Source organism: Eschscholzia californica, unplaced genomic scaffold, assembly GCF_041429995.1.
Source record: "Eschscholzia californica isolate CP2 unplaced genomic scaffold, dmEscCali1.0.p SCAF_6, whole genome shotgun sequence".
Classification (NCBI taxonomy): Eukaryota; Viridiplantae; Streptophyta; class Magnoliopsida; order Ranunculales; family Papaveraceae; genus Eschscholzia; species Eschscholzia californica.
In genome coordinates, this window is record NW_028238483.1 from 30,380,125 (window position 1) to 30,406,917 (window position 26,793).

General features: G+C 34.9%; 3 protein-coding genes and 3 pseudogenes across 4 annotated transcripts; 5 read left to right on the forward strand and 1 right to left on the reverse strand.

The window, feature by feature from the left end:
• Window positions 1-952: 952 nt before the first annotated feature.
• Window positions 953-5,367, reverse strand: BCAT3 (branched-chain aminotransferase 3). 2 transcript variants are annotated; one of them, XM_086650423.1, is made up of 10 exons: window positions 5,156-5,367; window positions 4,957-5,047; window positions 4,297-4,471; window positions 4,026-4,202; window positions 3,807-3,938; window positions 3,566-3,664; window positions 3,315-3,431; window positions 3,082-3,177; window positions 1,728-1,840; window positions 953-1,215 (listed from the first exon to the last, which is right to left on the reverse strand). In XM_086650423.1, the coding sequence occupies exons 2-10, from the start codon at window positions 5,022-5,024 to the stop codon at window positions 1,098-1,100; spliced, it is 1,095 nt and encodes a 364-aa protein (XP_086506549.1). In that variant the 5' UTR covers window positions 5,025-5,047; window positions 5,156-5,367; the 3' UTR covers window positions 953-1,097. The 2 variants fall into 2 exon arrangements, with proteins under 2 accessions (XP_086506549.1, XP_086506548.1); XM_086650422.1 differs by having other exon boundaries at window positions 4,953-5,047.
• A 6,180-nt stretch (window positions 5,368-11,547) lies between these two features.
• LOC147533423 (pathogenesis-related protein 1 pseudogene) lies at window positions 11,548-12,212 on the forward strand (annotated as a pseudogene).
• Window positions 12,213-16,002: 3,790 nt separating this feature from the next.
• On the forward strand, window positions 16,003-16,527 carry LOC147533424 (pathogenesis-related protein 1 pseudogene; annotated as a pseudogene).
• An 871-nt stretch (window positions 16,528-17,398) lies between these two features.
• On the forward strand, window positions 17,399-18,056 carry LOC147533425 (basic form of pathogenesis-related protein 1-like). The gene has a single exon (XM_086649456.1). It carries the CDS (start codon window positions 17,444-17,446, stop codon window positions 17,936-17,938), a length of 495 nt encoding a protein of 164 aa, XP_086505582.1. The 5' UTR covers window positions 17,399-17,443; the 3' UTR covers window positions 17,939-18,056.
• Window positions 18,057-18,405: 349 nt separating this feature from the next.
• LOC147533426 (pathogenesis-related protein 1 pseudogene) lies at window positions 18,406-18,857 on the forward strand (annotated as a pseudogene).
• Window positions 18,858-23,461: 4,604 nt separating this feature from the next.
• Window positions 23,462-24,287, forward strand: LOC147533427 (basic form of pathogenesis-related protein 1-like). The gene has a single exon (XM_086650668.1). It carries the CDS (start codon window positions 23,547-23,549, stop codon window positions 24,039-24,041), a length of 495 nt encoding a protein of 164 aa, XP_086506794.1. The 5' UTR covers window positions 23,462-23,546; the 3' UTR covers window positions 24,042-24,287.
• Window positions 24,288-26,793: the final 2,506 nt, after the last annotated feature.

The window sequence follows — 26,793 nt, forward strand, 5'->3', positions numbered from 1 at the left end:
CAGTAACAAGCTAACATCTGATAAGTGAACACACCTAGCTTAACTAGATACGTTTTAGCTTCTTCGAGTTAAAATAGTCAAGTCGTCCCTCCAATTTTGTTTTAGGACGAAATGCATGTCCTCGTTGGTACCCTGACATGCAACTAATTCGTGTGGTTTTGTCAAAAGTACTCATTACACCAAAAGTGGAGAACTTATGTTTGTGTTTTTGTAGAAAACCACATTCTCCTATTATGTCAAAAGAGTCAGAACTCGCCCATTCACCCTCAAATGAGATTATGTTTTTTAATCTATTACTTATGAAACACGAAAATAGAACGAGCAAGAGTCAAATGATAGAATGTAAAGAGATCCCAATCAATTTCCAAAACCAGTTGGGCGGTCTAAGGTGTATAGCCCCTGAGCCTCGAGGGTCGGAACATAACAATCTTATGGGTCACACGAGCTGTCAGGGTTAGCAAATCCCTAAGCTCCAAGTGTCCAACCTAAACGATAGATGGTGAGAGAGTGGAGCACTTCAGCTGCCAAGACCCCTCGTGGCTCGTGTCAACCCACTTCATTAGTCTCGTACAACATTCAAAATTGTCAAATTTTACAAAATATCAAATATATCAGAAGTCGTTCAAAACTATTTGTTTGTAAATCATTTGTAGGTGCATATAAACTTCATCGTAAACTATCAGATAAATAAGCAAAATTACTGATATAAACTTCATCGAAATTAACGATACAAATCATGCAAAGGTGGTCACCTACACATTTGCACAAACTTATCTCAAAGAGTTGAGATTATACACCCTAAACGTATCTTCAATGGCTAATATTACGCCTCCCAAACTTATCTTCAACGGTCGAGATTATAGAACTGTCCGCGCCCACCGGACACGGGTTATACACTCGCATATAGATTATTAGAAACGAAAACGAAATGCTCAAAATCAAATGCTATAAGTAGAACAAAAACGCGCATACATTAATTTGTGAGGAATAACGATAGATTAGAGAAACAAAATTCTGAAGTCTAAATAATTTATAGCTGCAAAAGGACTATAAATAAATTCAAATGAGACTCATTTATTAGGTTTCTTTTACTTTGCCTAATTTAAAGTCATAGTCCAACCCATCTTGTCTTCCGCAAGACCCATCTGTAAACTTGTAAGAGATGAATATAGTTGTCGCGAAACAATTCCAACTCCGGAGTCTCCATATGAGATTCTGCATAAACGAAAAAATCAAACATCTATTGAAATCCTTTGACTAGTATAAAATCTCATTTCTCAATATCTTCGATACCATATAAAGTTTATGATTTTGATAATGAATTGGACAGACAATATCTCAATACATAACACATGGTTTAGTTGAAGGATCATGATCTACATCCATGGAGACAACCTCGATGGTTTGTTTAATTTTTCACTACTAATGTTGAATCTAATTAAGAAAATAGATCCTTTTAGTTGCATTTATTGTCTGATCTTATTCAGCCTTCCACTCTATTTAGGACCCTATTTTCTAATAAAATGTGTGTTCTTGAGGTTTTACTTGAAATTGCGACAGGAGTCGTGTTCCTTCTTCTCATCTTCCATACTATGAAACTTCCTAATTTTCACAATTTGCGCGCTAGGGACTAAAGTATAGAATAAAAATACGAGGTTGCCTAACCTTGAAATACTTTCTGTAAGTTCATCAAAAAAGCAAATATCACCAAGCCTGAGGAAGATCACCTTTTACCACGATAAGTTATACTTCCGACTGGCGAAATAACGACTGCTGTTCCAGTACAAAAAACTTCATCAGCATCAAGTAATTCCTCCACCGGTATAAGACGTTCATCAACCTTCACATTACCAAATGAGCGAGGAAAAGCCTATCAAATTTTCCTCTCTGAGAAATAAACATACCCATTTTGTTTCAAGCATAACTAGCATTATCCGTGTAAAGATAAAGTATACATGATTTCGCTACAAATTACAACAGTTACTCCAGCAAAATAAAGAACTGCGTGACAAGAGTGATCCTAAAGCTAACATTTGATAAATACGCCAGAGAAAGTCAGACAACATTGTCAGCCTGAATTATAAGATGATAGGTCCTTTTCTGAAGGAGTTCCTGGATCTTAAAAATTTCCAAACACAACCTATATAATCTTGGCATAGTTTTTGAAAGATATGAAAAAGAAGAAAATCGAATCACGAAGTGAAGTATTATCTGAGTGTTGGTAAAATCAAGGAATGAAACTTCTCGAAATTACACCGAAAATTCTCGAAACGTTTCCTAAAATCAGATTAGGTGCACGAAGTAACATTTACAACTATTTCTTGCATAGTTTCCACCGACATGATTGAAATTTCCACCGAAATGGTTGGAAATATCGAAATTTTGACCGATATGGTAGAAATTTAGCAAAAATCCGGAGAAACTAATACTAGAAACATATCCCTTCCTTCGTCTTTTTCATATTTATTCCTCTTAGATCTCTCTTGATTTGTATATTATGTTTTTAATGCTTTTTAAATCTATTTGAATAATAGAATGCTTTATGCCATGACTTAACTTCCTAAATTGATTTTATCTTAGTAACACCCCTGATATAAATGCGTAATTGAGTAATTGACGATACCTTCTTAAACTAACATAGTTTGTTAACTATTAACTATTATCAGTAAGAATGTTATTTTTTGGGTGTTATAGCCAAAAAGTTATTTCAATTTACCCCCGGAAGTAACTGTGTAATTGTTAATACTCCCTCTGTCCCTCAAACTAATGGATAAGTTAAACATCATTTTTGTGCTTCATTATGGTTTAATAATCTTGTTATACATAACTGCATCATATTTCTATCATTTCTGTAAATTTGTAAGATTTCCACACTGACCGAAACGTTTATAAGAAACATGTCCACTTTTGGACCGACCGAAATTTCCACCAAAACCGAAATTTCATTCCTTAGATAAAATACCCTATCCTGATCATTAGTTGAAAAACAATAGCAACAAGCAGAAAGTTCATAATTGACCTGAAAAACTAGGAAGTACCAAGGACCATGTTCACCGATGATTTTTAGATATAAATAAGTACCTCAAAACCTTGGTTACGAGCAACATCAATTATACTGTTACGAGTAATGCCAGGAAGAATAGTTCCTTTGATTGCTGGAGTAGATATAACATTGCCCTAGGAAAGCATAAACAGTGAGAACAAATTAGAAATTCTAGACAACAAGAATTTTGAGTATGTTTATTTCACCAAGTACCAATTTATACTGCAAAGTCAAAATCGTACAGTTTAAGCACAAAAGCTCAATATGATACCTTCACAAGAAAGATGTTACTTGATGAGACCTCCTCTAGATACTTATTGTGAACAGAATCAAGGTATAGAACATCAGAATAACCTTTTGCTTTAGCTGCAGATTTTGCTTTCAGAACCTACACAAAATCAAACTTAAAACGTTATAAATCATGCTACTGAATGCCACCATTATTCTGTAAATGGAAGCCTTTTCCTTTCAATAATATATATAGATATATGAAACTTAACTAAATTAGCAATATTGACTCACCGAAGCATAATTCCCTATAGCCTTTACGCCTCCAGTTCCACCAGGAGTTGCACGATGGGAGTCATTCTCAATCACCAAATTTATTGGTGCCAGTCCTTCCTGATGTCAGTTAAATCGATACGTAAATATTACAACAGGACAAGCTAGACTGCTAGAGAGGAGTGAAGGAAATTCCAACTATTTAAACGATGTTCACAAGCAAGTGACACGGATATGCAAATAACTCTAGCTAATCAACTACCTTGAAGTAATTCCCAACTGGTGAAACATAAATGAGAAATGTGTATTCCGGGGCTGGTGAGACGCCAAGAACAGCTCCACTTCCTATAAGCAGTGGCCGAATGTATAACGTCCCTTTACCTGTAGGGGGTACCTGAAATTATAGAACAAAGCTCGGTTTAATCAAAACTGCAAGTAAGGAGTTACAGCTAAAAAAAATGAAAACTTATTAACAAATTACCCAACGCTTATTTGCCAAAACTGTGAGTTTCACAGCTTCGACAAACTGTTCAACGGTAAGTGCTGGCATGCACATCCTTTCCGCACCCTTTATCATTCGTAATGCATTTTCTTCAGGTCGGAATAACAAGATCGAACCGTCTTCTTTCCTGTAGGCTTTCAACCCTTCTAATAATCCCTAGAGGACAAAACAAAAAATTTGAAAAACGAAGAATGCAGTTTATTTGTGTAATATGTAATGAAAACCAACTACATATAAGGCAAAACAAGACCTGCCCATAGTTTAAGACTGCAGCAGATGGGCTCAACTCAATGTTCCCAAAATGCTTCAATTCACCTCCAGAAAAATCTCCCTCGGCAGAAAATTTTGCGACATACATATAGTCAGTTGGTATAATTTCAAATCCAAGATTGTCCCAGCATATATCAGCCAAATCATACTTCTCCCTGCCATATTTAACTTCCATAATTATTTAACCATACTACTAGTTCAATCAACCAATTATCTGTTCCGACAAAATTAAAAACCGCACTGGATGAATGAAAGTTAATTGAAATCGACACGAGCATAGAAGGACAATAGTATCCTTCCTCCCCTTGTGGGTTGGTCCATGGGTCTTACTTGCCCTTAAGTGGTCTTGGGTCTATCTCACTCAAAATCTAGCTCAAGAGCATTCCCACATTTACAAAGAGACCATAACTCCCTCCCACAATCAATGTGGGACTAGCAGAAATAATTTCTCCATCACACATTTGACTTGGAAAACTATTTTCTCTCCACAATGGACATGAAATATTTTGGTAAACTTGGCTCTAATACTATTTTCCCCTCCTAGTCACTTGACACATTTGCTAAAAATCAGATAAATTTGTTTGTAATTACCAAAAATGAGGAATTGTATTATTGACATTTGAATTTGTAATTCACAAACCTGACAGTTTCTGTGTTTGCTTCTTGACTTCCTTTACAACAATCAATTTGAACAAGAGAATAAGACATTTAGGAAGGAAAATGATCGGTTGCTGCAAAATAAACAAACGAATTCTTGTTTAGTTTTCTACCGAATTGCAAAGACTAATGGGAGGAGAGATATAGATAATAATAATAAGGGATAATAATAATAAAAGTACCTTGAGAATTGAAGAGGAAAAGTGTCTTTGTTTCAATGAGGACGAAGGTTGAGAGAAGAGTAGTGGACAAAGGTTGAGAGAAGAGATGTCTCGTTTTATAGGGTAGGGAACGAATACCTCCTTCAATTCCATTGACCAATATGCTCATTTCCATCTCTCTCTCTCTCTCAAAACTCAGAATTCTCTCGTCGTCTCTGGTCTCCTACTTTCACACTTTTACCTACTTCGCCGAGAGAGGACATAAAGCAACACGCAGCAGAGCCACGGTGTTGGAAAATGGTGGGCCTAGTATGGGAGACCTTCCCCTGGTTGCCTTGTAAGCATTCCATGTCAGCTAATTACCTAGTGGTAACAAATATACTAATGAGGGGTTGGGCAGAAGGCCCAAAATCAGCCCAACAATATGTATCAGGCCCACTGCAGATAAAGAATGAGGGGCAGGTCCAAAAAAGTCAGCTTAGGGGTGGAATTTCCGAAACACCCTTCTTCTTTTTGAAATTTACGAAACGACCATCGAAAAATTCCCGGGAAACTCGAAAATTTCTGACAAATAATCTGACACGCCTCCCATCAGACTGTGTACTTTCCATAAATTCACAAAATTGCCATCGAAAAATTCCCGGGAAATGCGAATTTTTTTGAAAAATAGTCTGACGCACCTGACATTAAACCTTGTACTTTCCACAAATTTACAGAATTGCCATTACAAAATTTACCAACTTGCCATTTTCGTTCTTTTTTCCAGATTTATTTCTTATTTCTTTTTTATTTTCTCCCACACATATTTCTCTCTCCAATCTCAACAAATTTCGTTCTTTTTTTCCAGATTTATTTCTGATCTCTTTCCAATCTCAACAAATTTCTTCATTTTTGGTAGTATTTCATTGATTTGTATAAAGAAATTTTCTTATAAACCGGGAACTATTTAGTGTACTGGTCATTTTTTAGATATGTACTACACATTTTTGTACTGGAAATTTTCTTGTGTATCGAGAATTGTTCTGTGTACAAGCCATTTGGTTATGTACTAGAAATTTTTGTAGTGGAAATTTTCTTGTGTACCGGGAATTGTTCTGTGTACTCGCCATTTGGTTATGTACTAGACATTTTTGTACTGGGGAATTTTCTTGTGCACCGGGAATTGTTCTATGTACTGGCCATTTGGTTTAGTACTGGACACTTTTGGACTGGGAATTTTCTCCTGTACCGGAAATGGTTCTGTGCACTGGACATTTGGTTATGTACTTTGATGTTTTTAGAGATGAAGAAGATAAATGTGAAACAAATAAGAGTGATGAAGAAGAAAAATAAGAACATAAAACTTTTAGAGAGAGAAAGACAGAAAACTTTAATGTTTTTAGAGATTGAAAGAGATGAAGAAGATAAAATGTGAAACAAAATAAGAATGATGAACACCCAAAAATGAGAACATAAAACTTTTAGAGAGAGTAAGAACAGAAAATTGATGTTTTTAGAGATTGAAAGAGATGAAGAAAATAAAATGTGAAACAAAAAAGAATGATGAACATCCAAAAATAAGAAAATAAAACTTTTAGAGAGAGAAAGAAAAGAAAATTTATGTTTTTAGAGATTGAAAGAGATGAAGAAGATAAAATGTGAAAAACAAAATAAGAATGATGAAGAAGATTTTTTGATGTATAAATAAGAAGGAAGAAGGAGTTGAAACAAAATATAATGGGAGGGATCCAAAAAAATTGGCTGAAATTTCGTCAAAAAATGGCGCCATTTTTGAATTTTCAGAAAATCTGAATGTTTCTCTGACATGACGTCATGTACAGGGAATTAATTGCTTCGCTGTCGTCCGTCAGATTGTCAGAAAACACAGAACTTTCCCGTGGAGGGGTGAAAGAGGGATAAATAAAATAAAAACCAGAAAACTGTGAGCTGTCCTGACAATTTGGACTGGGTTCTAATTTTTTTTTTTAGGCTGGGGGTAATGCTTATTTACCCTCCATTTTTTGGGCCTCTCACTCAAAAATCCTATACTAACATCCTTTTAGAGAAATGCTATTTGGCGGTCTGCTGACAGACCCAAAGCTGACGTGGTAAGCAACGTCGAGCCAAAAAGCAAGGTGACAGTGATTCCGCACTCTTTTATCAAAATTAGGATTTGGTCCTTATTTTTAATTTACTCCCCCTAACTCAAAGAGAAATTATTTCATCAAAAAAAAAAACTCAAAGAGAAACTAGATTCTGAATGATTGATTGATTGGACGACCTATATTAGGTTCTGGGGAGTCATCTTTCTGTCTCTCTTCTTCTCCACACGGAGGCGAGGATTCTTTTTTTCCACTGGAGCTTTGTAAAGATGGAAGTGCTTACAACAATAAGAACCATTGTAGAAGAAGATAACAGTAAGAATAAACTAATGGTGTGTTTGGTTGCAGGATTCCTAAGTAGGATTCCTATCAAAAGTGGGATTTGGTAGGAATCATGAATCCTTGGTCTGTTTGGCTACCAAGAATCCTAGGACTGTTGAATCCTAAGGATTCCTAATTCCAAAATTTGTATTGGACCAAAATCTCACCCTACCCCTTAGGATTTGCTAGGATTTTGGATTAATAAACCTAAATTTCAAACTTAAAATCAACAAAAATTTATTTCCCTTTTACAAAATAATGAAAATCATTATTCTTTTCAAAAATCATTACTTTTTTCAAAAATTATTATTTTTTCCAAAAATCATTATTTTTTTTAAAAATCATTATTTTTTCCAAAAATCATTATTTTTCTAAAAAATCCATTATTTTTGTAAAAAAACCATTATTTTTTTCAAAAATCATTATTTTTATCAAAAATCATTTTTTTTCAAAATCACTTTTTTTTTTTTCCAAAAATCGTTTTTTTCCCAAAAATCATTATTTTTTTCAAAAATCACTATTTTTTTCAAAAATCATTATTTTTGAAAAATAATTATTTTGTAGAAGGAATAATTTTTTTTTTGAAAAAAGAATGTTTTTAAAAAATAGTGATTTTTGTAAAAAATAATGATTTTTGCAAAAAATAATGTTTTTTGAAAAAATGATGATTTTGAAAAAAATAATAATTTGCGAAAAAAATAATGATTTAAAAAAAAATAATGATTTAAAAAAAATAATATTTTAAAATAATTATTTTGTAGAAAGAAATTACTATTTTTGAAATTTTCGTGAAAAAAATAGGTTTCATGAAATTTCAGTTACCGGAGAAAATAGGTTTCATGAAATTTCAGTTACCTAAAGACAATATTTGGATGAGATTTTGTTTTTGGGATATTATTCATAAATTTGAAGGATATTATTTTAATTAAAATCTTATTTTATAAGAATCCAAGTATAATAGACAAACAAACCAAAGGATTTTAAATGAAGGAATCAAAAATCCTAGAATTCTTATTGGTTACCAAACAAACCAAAAGAAACCATTTGGATTCATGAATCCGTGGAATCATGAATCCCAAGGACTCATGAATCCGTGGATTCATGAATCCTGCAACCAAACGCACCATAAGAATATATAGAGAAAATTTTGATGAGCAAGTAAATTATCACACTAGAGATAATCAGTTATAAGTTCGATTGGAACTGCAACTATGCAAGTTATGTGAAAATTCAAAGAAATCAAAGAGAAGATGATTTCAACGGAAGGAAAAAATCCTAGCTTATGTTTTTGCCGAGGGGAGAAGTGCCGGCAAAAAGCGAGCAATTTTTTAGGTAGGGTTTGTTTTTTCAAAATATAATCTTGACAAGTGGACCTGGATTCTGTTTTCTTTTTCGAATGACGAGAGTAGATTGGAAATAAGAGGGACTAAAGCTTAATTTCGACAAAGTAATGAGAAATTACCGTCCTCTTTTTTTGTTGTAAAGAAAGTGCAAAAATCAAATTACCGCCCTTGCCTTTTGGCCGGACGTGGCCGACTACGTCAACTCTTGGTCGGGAGGGAAGCAACCTCCGGTCAAGTAACATTTTTCATCTTTGTATACAAGTCTTCTAAAATATTTGGTCAATTAAGTCTTTCCATTTATTCCGGAAAGAATAAGAAATGGATGTCTTTCTTCTCAACAAAGCAAAAAATTTGAACTTCAACTTTATATTGGGTAACAATGCATTTCCTAAAGTACAATGATTGGTTATTAATTATTCTTGCAGTAGGTATCAACTAAGATTAGACTTTGGATTTGTTTTCAAAATATTAAGAAATTGATCTCCCCAAGAAAACAAAAGGGTATATTTGTATTGGGTAACAAAGCATTTATTTTGGAAGTATAATGGTTGTTATTGAGTATGAATTAGCTTATCTCCTAAAAAATTATGTCTTTCCTAGAATCCTAGTTACAACCCAAATGGGTACTTTGTATCCCACTTTCTATTGGGTAACATAGCATTTAGTAAAGTATAATGTAGTTGGTATTGACTAGTGAAGAAGTATAAATTAACATTGGTCTTTTGATTTGTTTTAAAGAACAAGAAATTGACTTTCTCTTCTTCACAAAACAAAAGGGTGGACTCCTTCAACAAAAAAAAAAAAGGGTGGACTTGCATTGGCTAACAACCCATTCCCTAAAAGTATAATGGTTGTTATTAATTATTATTCCTATAAAGTATAATGGTTGGTTATTTGATTTGAGATTATTAAAGTATAAATAATGTAGTTGGGCTTTAGGCCATTGTCTTGTTGGGCTATAGGCCCGGTCTTGTTTCATTTTGAGTAGCCAGTTATTGAATTTATCACATCTTAGATGTATTAATGCCAGATGTAACGACTAACGTTGATCATAGTCTGACTTCAAAAAAAAAAAAAAAAAAAAGAACAAGAAAATAGTGTCTTGGTTCTTTACAATAAAAGGGTGAATCCATACTGGGTATCAAAGCATTTTCTAATGTATAACGGTCGTTATTGACTAATTTTAAAATAGTTATCCACAACCACACCACTAATCTTAATAAAAAAAACCGCACCACCAAAGATATCACAAGTTCGGATGCTGTTGAGAGAATCTTCCTCTTACACAATCTAAATATTGTCGCTAAAACTTCTTTTTTTTATGGGCGCTCAACTCCCAAACTTGGGGTGAACTGATGGGCTAACCATACGTCCTCAGGCCCACTGGGCTCTAAATGCAATTAGGTTATGAGAGGTTCAAGGGATCCATTTCTATGAGTCTAGCCCAGATTCTGGGGAACCAGATAACTAAAATCAACCTATTCTAGATATGATTGTCAGAAGAATGGCAGAAATTATAGATGAGAGATACTTACTAATCGTGGGTTTGAAATTGTGAAGTGTTCTCGACTTTGTAGAAATGGTCAAGATACTTGAGATGCAAAATGATCTCCTCTGATTGTGGTAAAACTTAACTCCATTGATTGTGGGAAAAATTAGCTCCTTCAATTGTGGTTAAAGTTGACTCTTCTTTGTTTAAGTTTGTCTCCCCGTTTCAAGTTGGTAATACAATTATTTTTTGTGGAACTATTAACGTATCGTAATGTTGAAGCTACTCGTTTTGAGTGTTGTTTGTCAAACATATCTTCACAAGCATGGTATTGCCTAGGGAGATCTCAAATGCAAGATATGATTTTGATCGTTGAAGGCTATGTGTTCGATGATCTACATCTCTCAAATTTCCGTTATTTATATTGGTCTTTGTTAGTTCATTTACAACTTCCAATTCATATCTGCCTAGAACATAGATGAAGATAATACAAAGAAAGCGCACCAAAAAGAATATTGGACATCATCTATTAAGTCGAGAGGACAACAACTTATAAGATCAAGAGGGCAACATTTTATTCAACTACAACCTCTACTTGGTTCATCTTTCTCACATATAATTAAGTATAATAAAGTTAAAGACTTTTACGGTCTTCTCATTTGTGATCTTTAGAATCTTTTCATTTTGTGACCTTTAGGGTATTTTCATTTTGTTTTTGTAATGTTGTATCTTCATGTTGTACTTTACTTTTGTAAGTCTCATGTTGTAATTTACTTCAGTAAATCTCATGCTATACTCAAATGAGTCAAAAATATCCAAACCATGTAATGTATTGGATTGAGTTCCTACGTATAAATGAAAATTCTAGTTTATCTATTTGTTCATAATTACATTTTATTCGAAGTCAAAAATATTGTTTTCTGCATATTTCACTTAAACTAGTGGGCCAAGCAGAAATCTATCATAAAACAAGAGGATCATTTCAGATTTTTTCCCTTAAAAATATTGATCATATAGTTAGTCAAAATACATGTGAGTTAATAGTAAAAACATGACAAATAAATGCAGAAAAGTCATCTGATTCAATTATTTATTAAATTTAATTAAATTATTTATTAATTTTTTTTCTCTATAAATACATCTAACCATGAACCTCATTTTCCATCAAAATCACCAAAAATTCTCAATAGCTCAACACAATCAAGTGAGTATGAATACTTATTCTCACTCTAATAACCTTCAATCATCTTCTTCCATGATAGCTGCAACCTTAACCTTAGCCATTTTCATGAAACTCTCTCAAGCCCATTACTACTACCCACACCCACATCCGGGAGAATATCTAGCTCCTCACAATGCAGCTCGTGCGGAGGTCGGGGTTGGCCCAATGGTATGGAACTATACGCTAGCCGCGTATGCCCAAAACTATGCGTACCAAAGATCAGGTGGAAACTGTCCACTCGTTCACTCTAGTGGCGGGATTTATGGGGAGAACTTGGCTTGGGGTGGTGGGCCTCTCTCTGCTACAGATGCTGTTGGTCTTTGGGTTGGTGAGAAACCTAACTATGACTATGAAACAGATACTTGTGTAGGAGGTGAATGTAGGCACTATACAGCAGTTGTATGCAGAAGATCTGATCAATTAGGGTGTGCTAGTGTTAGATGTGGCAGTGGTGCTACATTTGTTATTTGCGATTATTATCCTCCAGGGAAACTAGGTGAAAAACCTTATTAACTAGGCCGAGATCGGTGTATATCGTGCCGGCTCTAGTGAACCAGGGCTTACGTATTTCATCCACAATGAACGCCTTAATTGAGAAACTAAATAATACTTCATTTTGTGTTTTAATTTGTCTCTTGGTGGTCATATTTTCCATGCTAAGTTCTACATTCTAAATATCAAATAGGGTGAGATGGTAGTTCAACAAAAAAAAAACAAAAAAAGGGTGAGATGGTGGTTGACTCTCTGAGAATAGTCTCACATGGGAGAAGGGGTAACTAGCAACCAAGAATATAACGTATATGCCCTCTCCACTCGTTGTCAATTGATTTTGAGTTGGATGCCCATAAACTTAACATGGTATCCGAGCTAGGGCACACGTGATAGGCTTAAAAGCCCCACGTGCTCCACGACACCTAAAACAAAAAAAGAACACGTGCTAGGCTAACCACGCCACACGTGAGGGGGCGTGTGAGAATAGTCTCACATGGGAGAGGGATAACTAGCAATCAAGAATATAATGTATAGGTCCTCTTCACTCATTTCTAATTGGTTTTGAGTTTTTTGACCACAAACTTAACAGACCCCACTTTAAAGTGATCCTTCTAAGAAAGCATTTGTCTTGTACCATTGCCCAACATACTACTTAAAATTGACAAAATCGCCATAGGCAAAAAAGGTTTTTTGAGTTTACTCTTTCGATATTAATCAGTAATTGAATTTACACCTCTCAGTAATTGGTAATTGAATTTACCTTCTTAGACTTACTACTTTTGTTAAAGACTCGAAGACAAAGTTTGATGTGTGGAAAAAGAATATGACGAGCTACCAAGAATATTTATCGGACAATGTGAGCTTAATAACTGTAATACCTTACTTTAGTGATAGGTTTAGTCGAGAATTTGATTCGTAAAGACTTACTTTGTCTGTAAACTATTTGATTTACGATTCCAATTGCTTCACGCCAAAGACGACCTTAGTATTTTGCAAATACAATAAATCAAAGGGATAAACTCAATTAACAATTATTGAGAAGAGTAAACTCAATCAAGGACGTTTCTATGTTGAGGCCAAGAGGGGCCATGACCCCTCCTGAACTCAACATAGGTAAGCTTATAAAGGGAAGCCACTAATTCCTAGAGGGCCAATGGTGTTAAAATAGATTAAATGATAGTGGGTGTGTGGGTTGGTTAAGTTCATATCAAAAAACCGCTCATCTCTAGGGGATTGATTAAGAGTGAACTACTCATGAAAATTCCATTAAATGTTAGTAATTTAATTAATTACTTAAAATTGTAAAAATTCTTATAATCTATTGTTAAATTAATACATTATAATGATTTACATTTAGAGATTGTACAACGGGGCGATCATCCTTGTAAAAATCCTTATATTAATGTCGTTGTATCATAGAGATGAATCAATGGAAACCGTTTATAGCAATAAGTTATGTATTCCAAGTAAGAAAACTAGAAAAAACAGATGTTCTCTAGATTTCTATGTGCATTTGGCCCCCCTTGGTTATAATTTCTGGTATCGTCCCTGAACTCAATTATCAGTTAGTATTGACGGTTGAGAGGGTAAAGTGAAAAAAACTCATTCAATAAAACCTAGTATAATGGCAAAAAACTAGTTTGCCATAAATGATGCTAAACAGAATAAAATGCCCCAGACAACATATGTCAAAGTATTCCATGGGTTGGAGAATTGATGCGAGGAGAAAAAGAAGAATGAAATAATATTCTCAAATCATTTATCTTCTCGAATACCTCTCTAGAAAAGGAAAAAACACTAGAGATCGTTATTTCCAGTATAATTTGGATGAGTTATTGTTTCTTACTCCGACAAGTAAGATTTTACATGATTACGAAAAGAAAATCTCATAATAATGGATGAGATATACTTATTACAATTTTGTGAACCTCTCTGAACACTACTTTTCTCCTTTAAACATGCACATAATTAAAAATTGGAAAGGTTGGAGTAACAATTGAGTGATGAGAAAACCACGATCAATTAAACTGGCCTCTGGCTTAAGAAGCATATAAACGACATACTAAGCAGAAGCGGGCTCAAAAGAAGGAAGATGATTGACTTCTTTAATTTTCTCCCATGAGTAAACTTATCCTAAGAAGAGCACCCTAAATCTTTACTATTATGCTTACAGTTAAGTTCAAATGGCAAATCATGGTTGAAGTGGAGACCAATTTATGATACAATTTTCTCCCTTGAGACGTAAATTTAATAAATTGAGATGCACATGGCCCATGAGAAACAAATTTCTCATTTGAGTTTGACAAATTTATGATACAATTTTTCCGAGTCCTTAGGTAGTAGTACTTACACCATCTAACCGCAAATTGCTTACGTCGCCACGTTGAGTCGGTGTCGACATTTCTCATCTCTTGTTCTCTTAAGCCTTTTCCAACAACTAGATCAAAATATGAGGCTTTTCGTCACCATTATACATCTAACTGTCTAAGATACGTTCAACAGTTTTCTTTTTACATATTAGGATCAAAAGAGAGACCCCTTGTATCTTTCTATAAGCTAGGCTCGATTACTACTTGTTGGGTAGCTTTGGGCCTCTATCTGATTCTGACGGTTTCAAAAAAACTAAACATATTTTTCCCATTTACGCACCACAACTAGACTATTTAGAAAGGCAGAAGAAGAATATTGATTAAGCAGCCAAAATTATTCTTAATTTATCACTCAAAGATTTAATTACTCCATTGTCAAGAGCTCAATAAACAGAGGACTAATCAAATTTAAGGAAAATGTTCAACTTCTAGAATCAACTTCTAGACATGATTGTGAGAAGAATGGCAGAAATTATGGAGGAGAGATAATAACTAATGGTGGGTTTGAAATTGTGAATTGCTCTCAACTTTCTAGAAATGGTCAAGATACTTGAGATGAAAAATTGCTCTCCTCTGATTGTGGTAAAAATTAGCTCCATTGATTGTGGTAAAAATTAGCTCCTTCAATTGTGGTTAAAGTTGACTCTTCTCATTGTTTTTTTAAGTTTGTCTCCCGTTTCAAGTTGATAATATGATTACTTTTTGTTGAAATATTAACGTATCATAATGTTTAAGCTACTTGTTTAGAGGGTTGTCTGTCAAACATATTCTGTTCATAATCTCGTTTTTTTTTCGAAGTGGAAAAGATGGTTTTCTGCATATTTCACTTAACATAGTGGGCCAAGGCAGAAATCTATCATAAAACAAGAGGATCATTTCGGATTTTTCACTTAAAGCATGTGAATTAATAGTAAAAGCATGACAAATCAATGATCATATAGTGAAAACATGCCCACAAATATCATAAGCCGAAAAAAATCTGTACAAAGTTCAGAGAAGCCATAAGAAGTTAACCAAACTATTCTTGAGACTTATGGAAATAGATAATAAAATATTTTTGGTAAGATAAAGAGACAAAATGCTAGGAATAATCTAAATAAAAATTTACATCTTACTTTTGTGACTAAATTACTCCATTTTTATTGTTATCTCGGGAATCATGTCTCTTAAAAAGCGTTATTTCTCTGTAGAATAGAGCAATCCTTCATGGGCGATTTTTAGAAGCGAAAGGTTCAAAAGGAACCTACTAACTCTGTTTAATAGTTGGTCCATTCGAACATTTCTACAGTAACTTTTCACTCCCATAATCTTAAATTTTCAAGGCTAGTGTCACACAATTAACTCACCTGGCTCCAATTGGTTGGTCCTAAGGTAATTAATTGCCCCTGACAAAAAAGATTAATAGCTAATGAACATATAATAAATTGTCATTAAAGCAAATCATTACAATTTTATGTTTTTTTTTCTCTCTATAAAACACATCCAACCATGAACCTCATTTCACCATCAAACTCATCCAAAAGTTCTCAATAGCTCAACACAATAGTGAGAATGAATTCATATTTTCTCTCTAATAACCTTCAACTATCTTTTTCCAAGATAGCTGCAATTTTAACCTTAGCCATTTTCATAAAACTCTCTCAAGCCAATTACTACCACCCATACCCACATCCAGAAGAATATCTAGCTCCTCACAATGTAGCTCGTGTGGAGGTCGGTGTTGGCCCAATGGTATGGAATGATACGGTTGCTGCATATGCCCAAAACTATGCGTACCAAAGATCAGGTGGAAACTGTAAACTCGTTCACTCTTGTGGACCTTATGGTGAGAACTTGTCTTGGGGTAGTGGACCTCTCTCTGTTGCAGATGCTGTTGGTATGTGGGTAGATGAAAAATCTTACTATGACTATGAAACAAATACTTGTAAAGGAGACAGATGTGGGCATTATACACAAGTTGTATGGAGAAAATCTGTTCAGTTAGGGTGTGCCAGTGTTAGATGTGGTAGTGGTGCTACATTTGCTATTTGCAGTTATTATCCTCCGGGTAACTATATAGGTGAACGCCCTTATTAACTAGGCCGAGAACGATGTATATCGTGCATGCTGGCTCTAGTGAACCAGGGCTTAGGTATTTCAGCCACAATGAACGCCTTAATTGAGAAACTAAATAATACTTCATTATGTGTTTTAATTTGTCTCTTGGTGGTGATATTTTTCTTGGGAGATCTATATTCGACATATTAAACAGGGTAAGATGGTGGTGGATTCCCACTTTAAAGTGATACTTATAAGAGAACATTTTTGTTATATCATTGCACGAGATACTACTGAAAACTAACAAAATCTTTTTTGTAAAAAAAGGATTTTAGAAACCATTTTTCTAAGAGGCCCAAAATGGATTTTAGAAACCATTTCCCTTGAGAATTAACCAAGCTATTCTTGAAAATTCCTATAATGAGGGAGTACAAAATATTTATGGTAGGTAGACACTAAAAGTACTAGGAATCCAAATGATTTAAATCTTAATTTGGTCACTAAACTACTTTCCTTTTGGTTTTTATCTCGATTATAAGATCTTTATAACAAAAAAATTTTGATAGTAGAGCACAAAGTGAGGACCCTTTGCAGGCGATTTTGAAGAAGGGGGAGGTTTAAACAAAACAACCCCTTTACCCCTTCTTAGCTCAAGTTTTGTTCTACTCAAACTTTTCTCCACTACAATTTCACTCTAACAACCTAAAAAGTTTCAAGTCTAGTGTCACACAATTCAGTCATACCTCCAGTTGGCTGGTCATTAGGGCTAATTACCCCTACCATTAAATTAGATACAGACAAAAATATTAATAGATAATAAATACATGACAATAAATTGTCATAAAAGGGAATCATTAGTATGTTTTTTTTCTCTATAAATACATACGACCATGAACCTCATTTTACCATCAAACTCACCCAAAACTTCTCAATAGCTCAACACAATCAAGTGAGAATGAATTCTTATTCCATGATAGCTGCAATCTTAACCTTTGCCATTTTCATGAAACTCTCTCAAGCTGACCGCAACCTATACCCACATCCAGAAGAATATCTTGCTCCTCACAATGCAGCACGTGCAGAGGTCGGCGTTGCCCCAATCGTATGGAACGATACGGTAGCTGCGTATGCCCAGAACTATGCAAACACAAGATCAGGTGGAAACTGTCCACTCGAGCACTCTGTATCTAATGGAACTTATGGGGAGAACTTGTCTTGGTATGGTGGACCTCTCCCTGCTGGAGATGCTGTTGGTTACTGGATAAGTGAGAAACCTAACTTTCACTATGACACAGATACTTGTGTAGGAGGTGAATGTAGGCACTATACAGCAGTTGTATGCAGAAGATCTACACAATTAGGTTGTGCTAGTGTTAGATGTGATAGTGGTGCTACTTTTGTTATTTGCGATTATTATCCTCCAGGGATACTAGGTGAACGTCCATATTGATTACTAGGGCTAGATCGATGTGTATCGTGTAGGGTCTGGTGAACAAAGGCTTCAGTATTTGATGCACAACAAATGCCTTAATTTGAGAAACTAAATAATACTTCAGTTTGTGTTTTAATTTGTCTCTTGGAGGTGATATGGTGAGATGGTTGTTGATCCCCACTTTAAACGGGCAAACTAGCCGGAGTAAAAATAAAAATAAAACCTAGTATAAGGGTCAAAAACAAAATTAGATAAAATATGAGGTTTTTCGTCACCATTATACATCTAAGGTACGTTCAACAGTTTTCTTTTTAACATATTAGAATCAAACGACAGACACTTTATATCATTTGTGCTTGATCCGGGGGCCTACAACAACTTTGTCTGGGGCCTTTAACCGCACCCTATTTTCAATAGCTCAACACAATCAAATGAAAATGAATATTTATTCTCACTCTACTAACCTTCAATTATCTTTTCTCATGATGGATGCAATCTTAACCTTACCCTTTTTCATTAAACTCTCTCAAGCCTACTACTACTACCCATACTCACATCTTGAAGAATATCTAGCTCCTCACAACGTAGCTCGTGCGGAGGTCGATGTTGGCCCAATGGTATGGAACGATATGGTAGCCGTGTATGCCCAAAACTATGCATACCAAAGATCGGGTGGAAACTGTGAACTGGTTCACTCTGGTGGACCTTATGGCGAGAACTTGTCTTGCGGTAGTGGGCTCTCTCTGTTGCAGAGATGCTGTTGGTATGTGGGAAGATGAAAAAGTCTAACTATGACTATGAAACAAATACTTGTAAAGGAGACGGATGTGGGCATTATACACAAGTTGTATGGAGAGAATATGTTCATTTAGGGTGGGCTAGTGTTAGATGTGGGAGTGGTGCTGCATTTGCTATTTGCAGTTATTATCCTCGGTGAATCTATATAGGTGAACGCCCTTATTAACTAGGCAGAGATCGATGTACATTGTGCCTGCTGGTCAGGTGATCGAACTAGGGCTTAGGTATTTCATCCTGAATATAAGAAACTAAATCTTCACATATCTTCAATATATCTTCAATATTCTGAATTCTTCTGGATCGTCGGATCTCGTCTTCTCGATCCGTCACGTACATACACGTGTTACACACGTATATTATTTCTGCACTTTATCTTTGACCGCCGGGTCTCATATTTTCAATCCGTCTTATGTAATGTATCCTATTAAGAGATATCTATATTCTACACATTAAATTGGGTGAGATGGTGGTGGATTCCCGCTGTAAAGTGATTCTCTAAGAAAACCTATTATAGTCAGCACTTGGTTGCCCGAGTGGTTAAAGTGTTGACATATACTCCAAAGGTCCCTGGAGGTCCCAGGTTCGATCTCCAAAGAAGGTGGAATTTCTGGATTATTGAACTTGGGGTCATTAGGGCATAAATAATATAGATGGACTTTAGGCCATAGTTAGTTGGCCTTTAGGCCATAGTTAACTGGGCTTTATGCTACAATTTAGATGGGTTTTAGGTCAGTTCTTGTTTGATTTGGAAGCTACCGTGGTTATCACAACCTTGATGTATCAACAACGCCTTGTAATGCCAACATATTTCCAAGTATGTCATATTGTCATGGGTTCCAGAAATGGTGTGAGTAGAAAAGAGAGAAGGATTTTTTTGAAGAGGGATAAAGAGAAGAATAAAGTAATATGCTCAAATCATTTATCTTCTATCTCATAAAAAAAAAATCATTTATCTTCTCAAATACCTCTCTTTTTTTTTTGATGAAGGGAAATTTCATTAAACAAAAGCGTCAAATACAAGCCAACTAAAATTCAGAAAAGAAAGAGGATACATCACTCCAAATATTCTTATACCCATGAGTACGACCCCATTTAGCTAAAGCGTCCGCATAACCATTACCATTTCTAGAAACATAGGTGAAAGTAATTCCCGCAAATATGTCCTTAATGTTCTTGATCTGTAGGATAATATCTTGGGATTGCCATTGAGTTTTACCTTCATCACCATTGATAGCTTGGATAATTGACTGATTATCACTTTCTAGATGCACGTATTCAATTTGTTTTTGTCTTGCTCCTAGAAGCCCATGTAATATTGCTAAGCATTCACATTCTTCCGCATTCTGTCCTCGTACAGTATCTGCTACTGCCATAAGAATTTTGGCATCTGCATCACGCATAATATAACCAATTCCTGCTTGTTCTGAGAGGTTCATAAAAGAGGCATCAACATTAATTTTAATATAAGGTGCCTTCGGAGGTTTCCATGTTTGAATATCCGTAACATCCTTACTCTTAGTTGTGATACCCTGAACTGATTTGAGAGGGGTAGTAGAGGTGTTGTTAATCCTTTCAATCGTTTGAGCTGGATTCTGAGTGTTCGTTGTGAAACAGTTCTCACATCTAGTCTTCCATAGTAACCAAAGAATTTTAGCGTACAAATTAATAGTATCTTCATCTAGGGACTTCCAGAGTGGAATCCATTGTATAATGGTCTCAATTTGATCTGTTCTAACATTATAATAAAACCAGACTGCCTTCGCAAAAGTGCAATGCAGCATCACATGATCAATAGTCTCTTCCTCATTACAGTAAATACAGGAGTAGTTATTACCAATGAACTTGCCAATCTTATTTCTGACTGGTAAACTATTCGTACAACATTTCCAGAGAAATAGTTTGATCCTAGGGATAGTGTTCATATTCCAGATAAAAAACCAGTCCATTTGATCATAAGTGTTAAATATTGAATTGTTACGTAAATAATTGTACATGGATTTAAGCGTGAAATTACCTGATTTTGTCAATGTCCAAATGGCTTTATCCTCTTCATTTGGATTGAGATTAATGCTAAGAATCGCCCTGCAAATGTCATCATTAAAAAACATATTAATCACGTTAAGATTCCAGTTACCATTGGTAATAAGTTGAGAAACCCAGTTCAAAGAGCATCCTCTATCATTCGTTATAGGAGGTGGATGGGTTGGTATCCAGTAGTCCGTCCATATATTGATTTTCTCTCCTTTGTTGATGTTCCAAAATATCAGATTCTCACATTGATCATAGAGTTGAGCTATAGATTTCCACGGCCATGAATGATGGTTCTTGGGTGGCTTTGGCTTATTTGAGTTGTGAAAATACTTCCCTTTAAGCACTTGGACCCAAAGAGCCTTCGGGTTGTTGATAATCCTCCAGTTTAGTTTGTGGAGAAAAGCTTGATTATCGAGAAGAGGCAGACGAAGCCCAAGACCTCCAAATTTGCGAGGTTTGCAGATCGAGTTCCAATTGATTGTGTGAAAAGTTTTGGATTTTCCCCACCAAAAAGTCCTTTGAATGGACTCGATGCTGTTGCTTATGCCTTTAGGAAGAGCAAAGCACTGCATCTGGTATCGGGGAACCGCCGCTACAATGGTAGAGATGACTACCGAGCGGCCAGCTTGAGAGAGGAGATGAGTTTGCCATTTGGCAAGCTTATTTTTGATTTGTGTGACCAGAGAATTGAAGGCTTGTTTTTTGTTACGATCAATAAAAAGATTGGTGCCCAGGTATTTATCCCCAGTAGATGAAATGTGGACTTTAAGTTCCCTGATAATCATTCTCAAATACCTCTCTAGAAAAGGAAATAAAAACACTGAGAGATCGAATTTATTTCCAGTATTATTATTTTTTTTGAAAGCTATTTCCAGTATTGGTACTTTTTGTTGATTTATTGTTGTTAGTCAAAGAAAATCACATTATAATGGATGAGAGATACCTAATTACAATTTTGTGAACCTTCCTGAACAGTAATTTTCTCATTTGAACACATCATTTATAAATTTCAGAATCATTAAAAATTTTCAGAACCAACAAGTAACAATTGAGTCATGAGAATATTGGCCCCCTTTAATCATTCCCCCATGACGAGTAAACTTATCCTGACAAGATGTTTTCAGTTTCACATACGCTAGTTTAAGTTGAGACCAAATCAATTACATAAAAATGGGAAATTAGTTTTGAACTCAACTAGTTTAATTTCTAATGCAACTCTTAATTATTGTTGGCGTTATTCAACGTTTCTTATGGAAAGTTTGTTACGCTAGGAAGGAGATAGGCGTTACCATTTCAAGAGGGCTGCCTAGCTCCGAGGCAACCTATCCACCTTGTCAATTCCATCTTTTCATTGGAATTAAATTGAATTTGAGATGCACATGGCCCATGAGAAACAAATTTCTCATTTGAGTATGACAAATTAATGATACAATTTTTCAGGATACTTAGGTAAGAGTAGGTACATCATCTAACCCCAAACTGCTTACATCGACATGTTGAGTGGTATGAACATTTCTCATCTCCTGTTGTCTTGAGCTTTTTCCAAAAACTAGATGAAATATGAGGCTTGTTTCAACAAAAAAAAAAAAAAAAGATGAAATATGAGGCTTTCTGTCACCATTATATATGTAAGATACAAAGCTGATAGGGGACTCCATGGGCATACTCCATGGTGTACTCCCCTAATAGAACAAGGGATTTTCACCACTTTTTGGTGTAGGGTAGGACATCCTTCTTAAGTCCAAGCCCCACGAGGTCTTGGGATCAAATCTCGATGGAAGCAGTTTATCATCAAGATTTATCGCATGTAATTTAGACATTAAATAAAGTGAATGTTGTCGGACTTTAGGTTCTTTTCTGTCGGGCATTAGGCCTCTTTAATTATCGGTTTAACTTAGGCGGTTATCGTGCTTATCACATTTAAATGATGTATCAATGTCTTGTAACGACTAATGTAGATCATAGTCGATTTTCAGAAAAATAAATAGAACAAGGGATATTATGGTATTTTGGATTGTGAAAAGACCAAAATATCCCTTGTCTTGTTAACCAACTCAGCTATGGAGTATGCCATGGAGTACGCTTAAGAAGTCCCCCAATCATTTTTGTGTAAGATAAGTTAAACAGTTCCCTTTTTACAGATTAGGGTCAAAGATAGACGGTACAGTATATAAACTAGGCTCGACTACTATTTGTAGGTATAGGTAACTAGGTAACCTTAGGCCTCTATCTGATTCAGATGGGCTTCTCTAAAATTAAGCATGTTTTTCTTCGTTATGTACCACAATCCACAAATTAACTATTTAGAAAGCCAAAAGAAGAATGGTGAGTAACTAGCAAAATCATTCTTAACTTACCGCTCAAAGATTCAAGTACGCGGTTGTCAAGAGCTCAATCAACATAGGACTACTCACTTAGCACTTACAAAATCGTAAATTTGTACAGACGAATTGGTGATAGAGTAATGAAATGATCAATGTAAACTTATTGAGATTTGAGAGCTCTCAACCCCATATTCAAATTTTGTCTATTACGTGGAATTTGTACAAGTACAAATTTTCTCGACACGGCATATTAATGTAGTCATTGTCAATTGCAAGTCAGTCAAGGCTAGACTGATCAAACGAAGACGAATGATGTTAGTATACTAGTCAAGTCAATATGGTGCATGTAACTTATATAGATTATAGGGTAGGAACCAGTTTAAATTCCTCTATAAATGCACTCAACCATAAGCTTCATTCTTCATCATAAACCTAATTAAGCTGATATTCACTCTAGAATATTTTAGACAACAATGGCATTGCCATCTTCTTTCATGTGCTTTATGATAGCAGGCCTGTCCTTAGCCTTGTTAATGAATGTCTCTCAAGCCCAAACCTCCCCACAAGATTACCTTGTACCTCACAATAGAGCTCGAGCAGAAGTTGGTGTTGGTCCCATGACATGGGACAACACAGTTGCAGCCTACGCACAAAACTACGCGAATCAGAGAGTCGGTGATTGCGTGCTACAACACTCGACCAATAGGCCATATGGAGAGAATCTCTCAGGAAGTACTGTATCTCTCTCTGTAAGTGATGCTGTCAAACTTTGGGTGGATGAGAAACAATATTACAATCATGCATCGAATACATGTCAAGAAGGAGAAGTATGTGGACACTACACACAGGTGGTGTGGGCAAAGTCTGTCCGTTTAGGTTGTGCTAGTGTGACTTGTAATAACGGAGGCACCTTTGTTATATGCAGTTACGATCCTCCAGGCAACTATGTAGGACAAAGTCCTTACTAGGATCACATATTGCCATAATGTTCAAAAATGAAATAAGACCAAATCTCCAACGGTCATTTATCTATTTTCTTAGTTAACCTATATTTATTAAATTATCTAGTCCACCACTATTTAGTGTAGTGGTTGGTTATCGACTTCAAATATCCAGAAATCCCGTATTCGGTTGACGGTGGGAGTGAGAATAATTAAAGTGAAAATAAGAATAAATGGGTTTTAAATAGGCCTCATAAGATGGCTTTAAGAGTTTATATGGCATTTAGAATCCATAATGTCTTTTATATAGTAGTTATAAGGGAAATGATAAAGTTACAAAAGATTTTGACAAAAAAATGTTCCCAACTGATGTGGCGGGTGTGGTTTCAAACTTTGACCAAATCTAGGATGTTGAGAAATGAAAATCACAACCGCCACATCAGCTGGGAACTTTTTTTTGTCAAAATCTTTTGTGATTCTAGCATTTCTCTAGTTATAAGGCTTATTTAATTCATGATGTAGATTTATATTATGTATTCATGATGTATACATGTCATGTAATGATTCTTGGAATCTATATCAAAAAAAAATTATGAAGTTCTTGTTCATTCCAAAATGCTATTTCTTACCATTACAAAATTATGGAGGATGTGTATCTTACTTGTCTCATTTATTAGGTTCAGTTCGCTCGTTAACTAGTGTTTTTTCTTGTTCCCATAATTTGGTTCTTATTTTAACTCCCTATGTCTTAATATATTAAAACAAAATCTCCCATTGTTTTCTAAAACAAAATCTCCCACTGTATTAGTTGGACTAATCAGGTCTATAGAGTAAAGGCCAATAGAAGAACTGAATCTAACAAAATCAAAATATCGGATTTGAGAATTTTTGAAGTCGTGTAATTCGGATGCGATCTTGCTGGCCTGATTAGATTTAGTGATAAAAATATATCAAAAGATGAACAACTCTGACTAAAAAAGCCAGATTGGGAAGCCAAAAGAGAAAAAATAAATTAGATTGAAGGAGAGAGACGGCTTGTTAAAGTGAGACCACAGAGAGAATGATGATATAAGAACAAGTGAAATATGAATATCACAACGATTTCTAGAAAAAATCAGAAATAGCAGAAGAAGAAAAAAATGAATCAGGATTTCGTAACCTGCTCTTGGTACCATGTGAAAGTTAATGTGAGTTGATAGAACAAAAGATAGAAACTAAAATAAAGAACACAATAGGTTACTGGTTCGGTCGGGGGATCACGACCTACATCCACGGAGAAAGCCATTAATGACTGCATTATATTTCTTCACGATCGATGGGATTGATTGATTACAGACTCGAAGACTCAATGCAACTCAATGAATAAATAAAATACATAGAGGTCACTTCTATCTATAGAGTGACTTGGGTATCTTAGCTTCCTAAGACTCTATCTAGGATAAGTACAAGATAATATCTTCCAAATCTTTATATATCTTGACGGTTGATATTTGATATCTTTGAATCTCGATCCGAGCACCTCCAATGCAAAACTCAAAAAAATCTCTATTAATCTTATGTGTCAAGTTCTAATTGAGATTCTCACTTTTAAGTGGCGTTAATAGAGATCCTCAATTTTTTTTGTCTCCAATGCAAAACTCTAAACTTATCTTATTTACTTATGTAGCTTAGTTGTTTTTGTAAATAAATAATTAGTTATTTTAGAAAATATAGAAGACTCGATTTCTATTGGTTGAAAATAAAATATTGATGAGTTGGAAAATTAGAGATATCTCAAGAGGACACTTTAGAAATAGAGTGTTCTCTTGAGATATCTCTATTCCACCTCGACACGTCATCTTAGAGATCCAAATAGAGTGTTGCATTGGAGAGGATTTTTGAGAAAAATCTCTAAAAATCTTAGGTGGCACTCAGAATTTTTAAGATTGAGTGTTGCATCTACGTCTTTACTACGATTCGGCCAAATATCGTTTAAAATTGGGACTGATTAAAATTGAAATATAATTTAACAAGTGAGAAGCTAACATTAAATCTATTTTTTTTAATATTAATTTTGACATAAACTAGTTTAATTTTGATTGCAAGTCTTGAGTACTGCTTAAAACTTCAAGTAATAGAACTATTAAAACTAAGAAGATATATGGTGTTTTTTAATCTTTATTTTTGAATGTTTGTTGCATTAAACAAATCACAAATGAAAGAGATAGGCAATACCAAGTCAAGTGGGCTGCCCTAGCCCCTAACTCCTAAGCAACCCATCCTTCCTTCGTCAGCTCCATCATTTCCTGGGAATTGAATTGATTGGAAGATTGATATGCACATGGCCCATTAACAACAATTCTCTCAGTTTTTTTTTTTTTTTGTTGAGATTCAATTCTCTCAGTTGAGTATCACAAATCAATTATTCAACAAAAAAAAAAGAGTATCACAAATCAATTAATGGTACACTTTTCCAAATAGACCAAGGTTGTTGTTATGATTAAGTAAGAGTGCTTACGCCATCCAACCCGAAATTGCTGACATGGGCGCGTTGAGTGGTATGGGCATTTCTCATCTCTTGTTGTCTTGGTCCTTTTCCAAAGAGTGGATGAAATGTCCATGCCACTCAGTTATCAACTTCACCGACTCAATAAACAGAGGACTAATCACTTAGCAATTAAAAACCAGTAAAATCGTTAAAAAATTGGTGATTGAGTAGTAAAACGAAGAACAAAGACTCATGATTAGGAGCTCATAACCACTTGTTTAAATTCTGTCTATTATGTGGAATTCGTGTAAC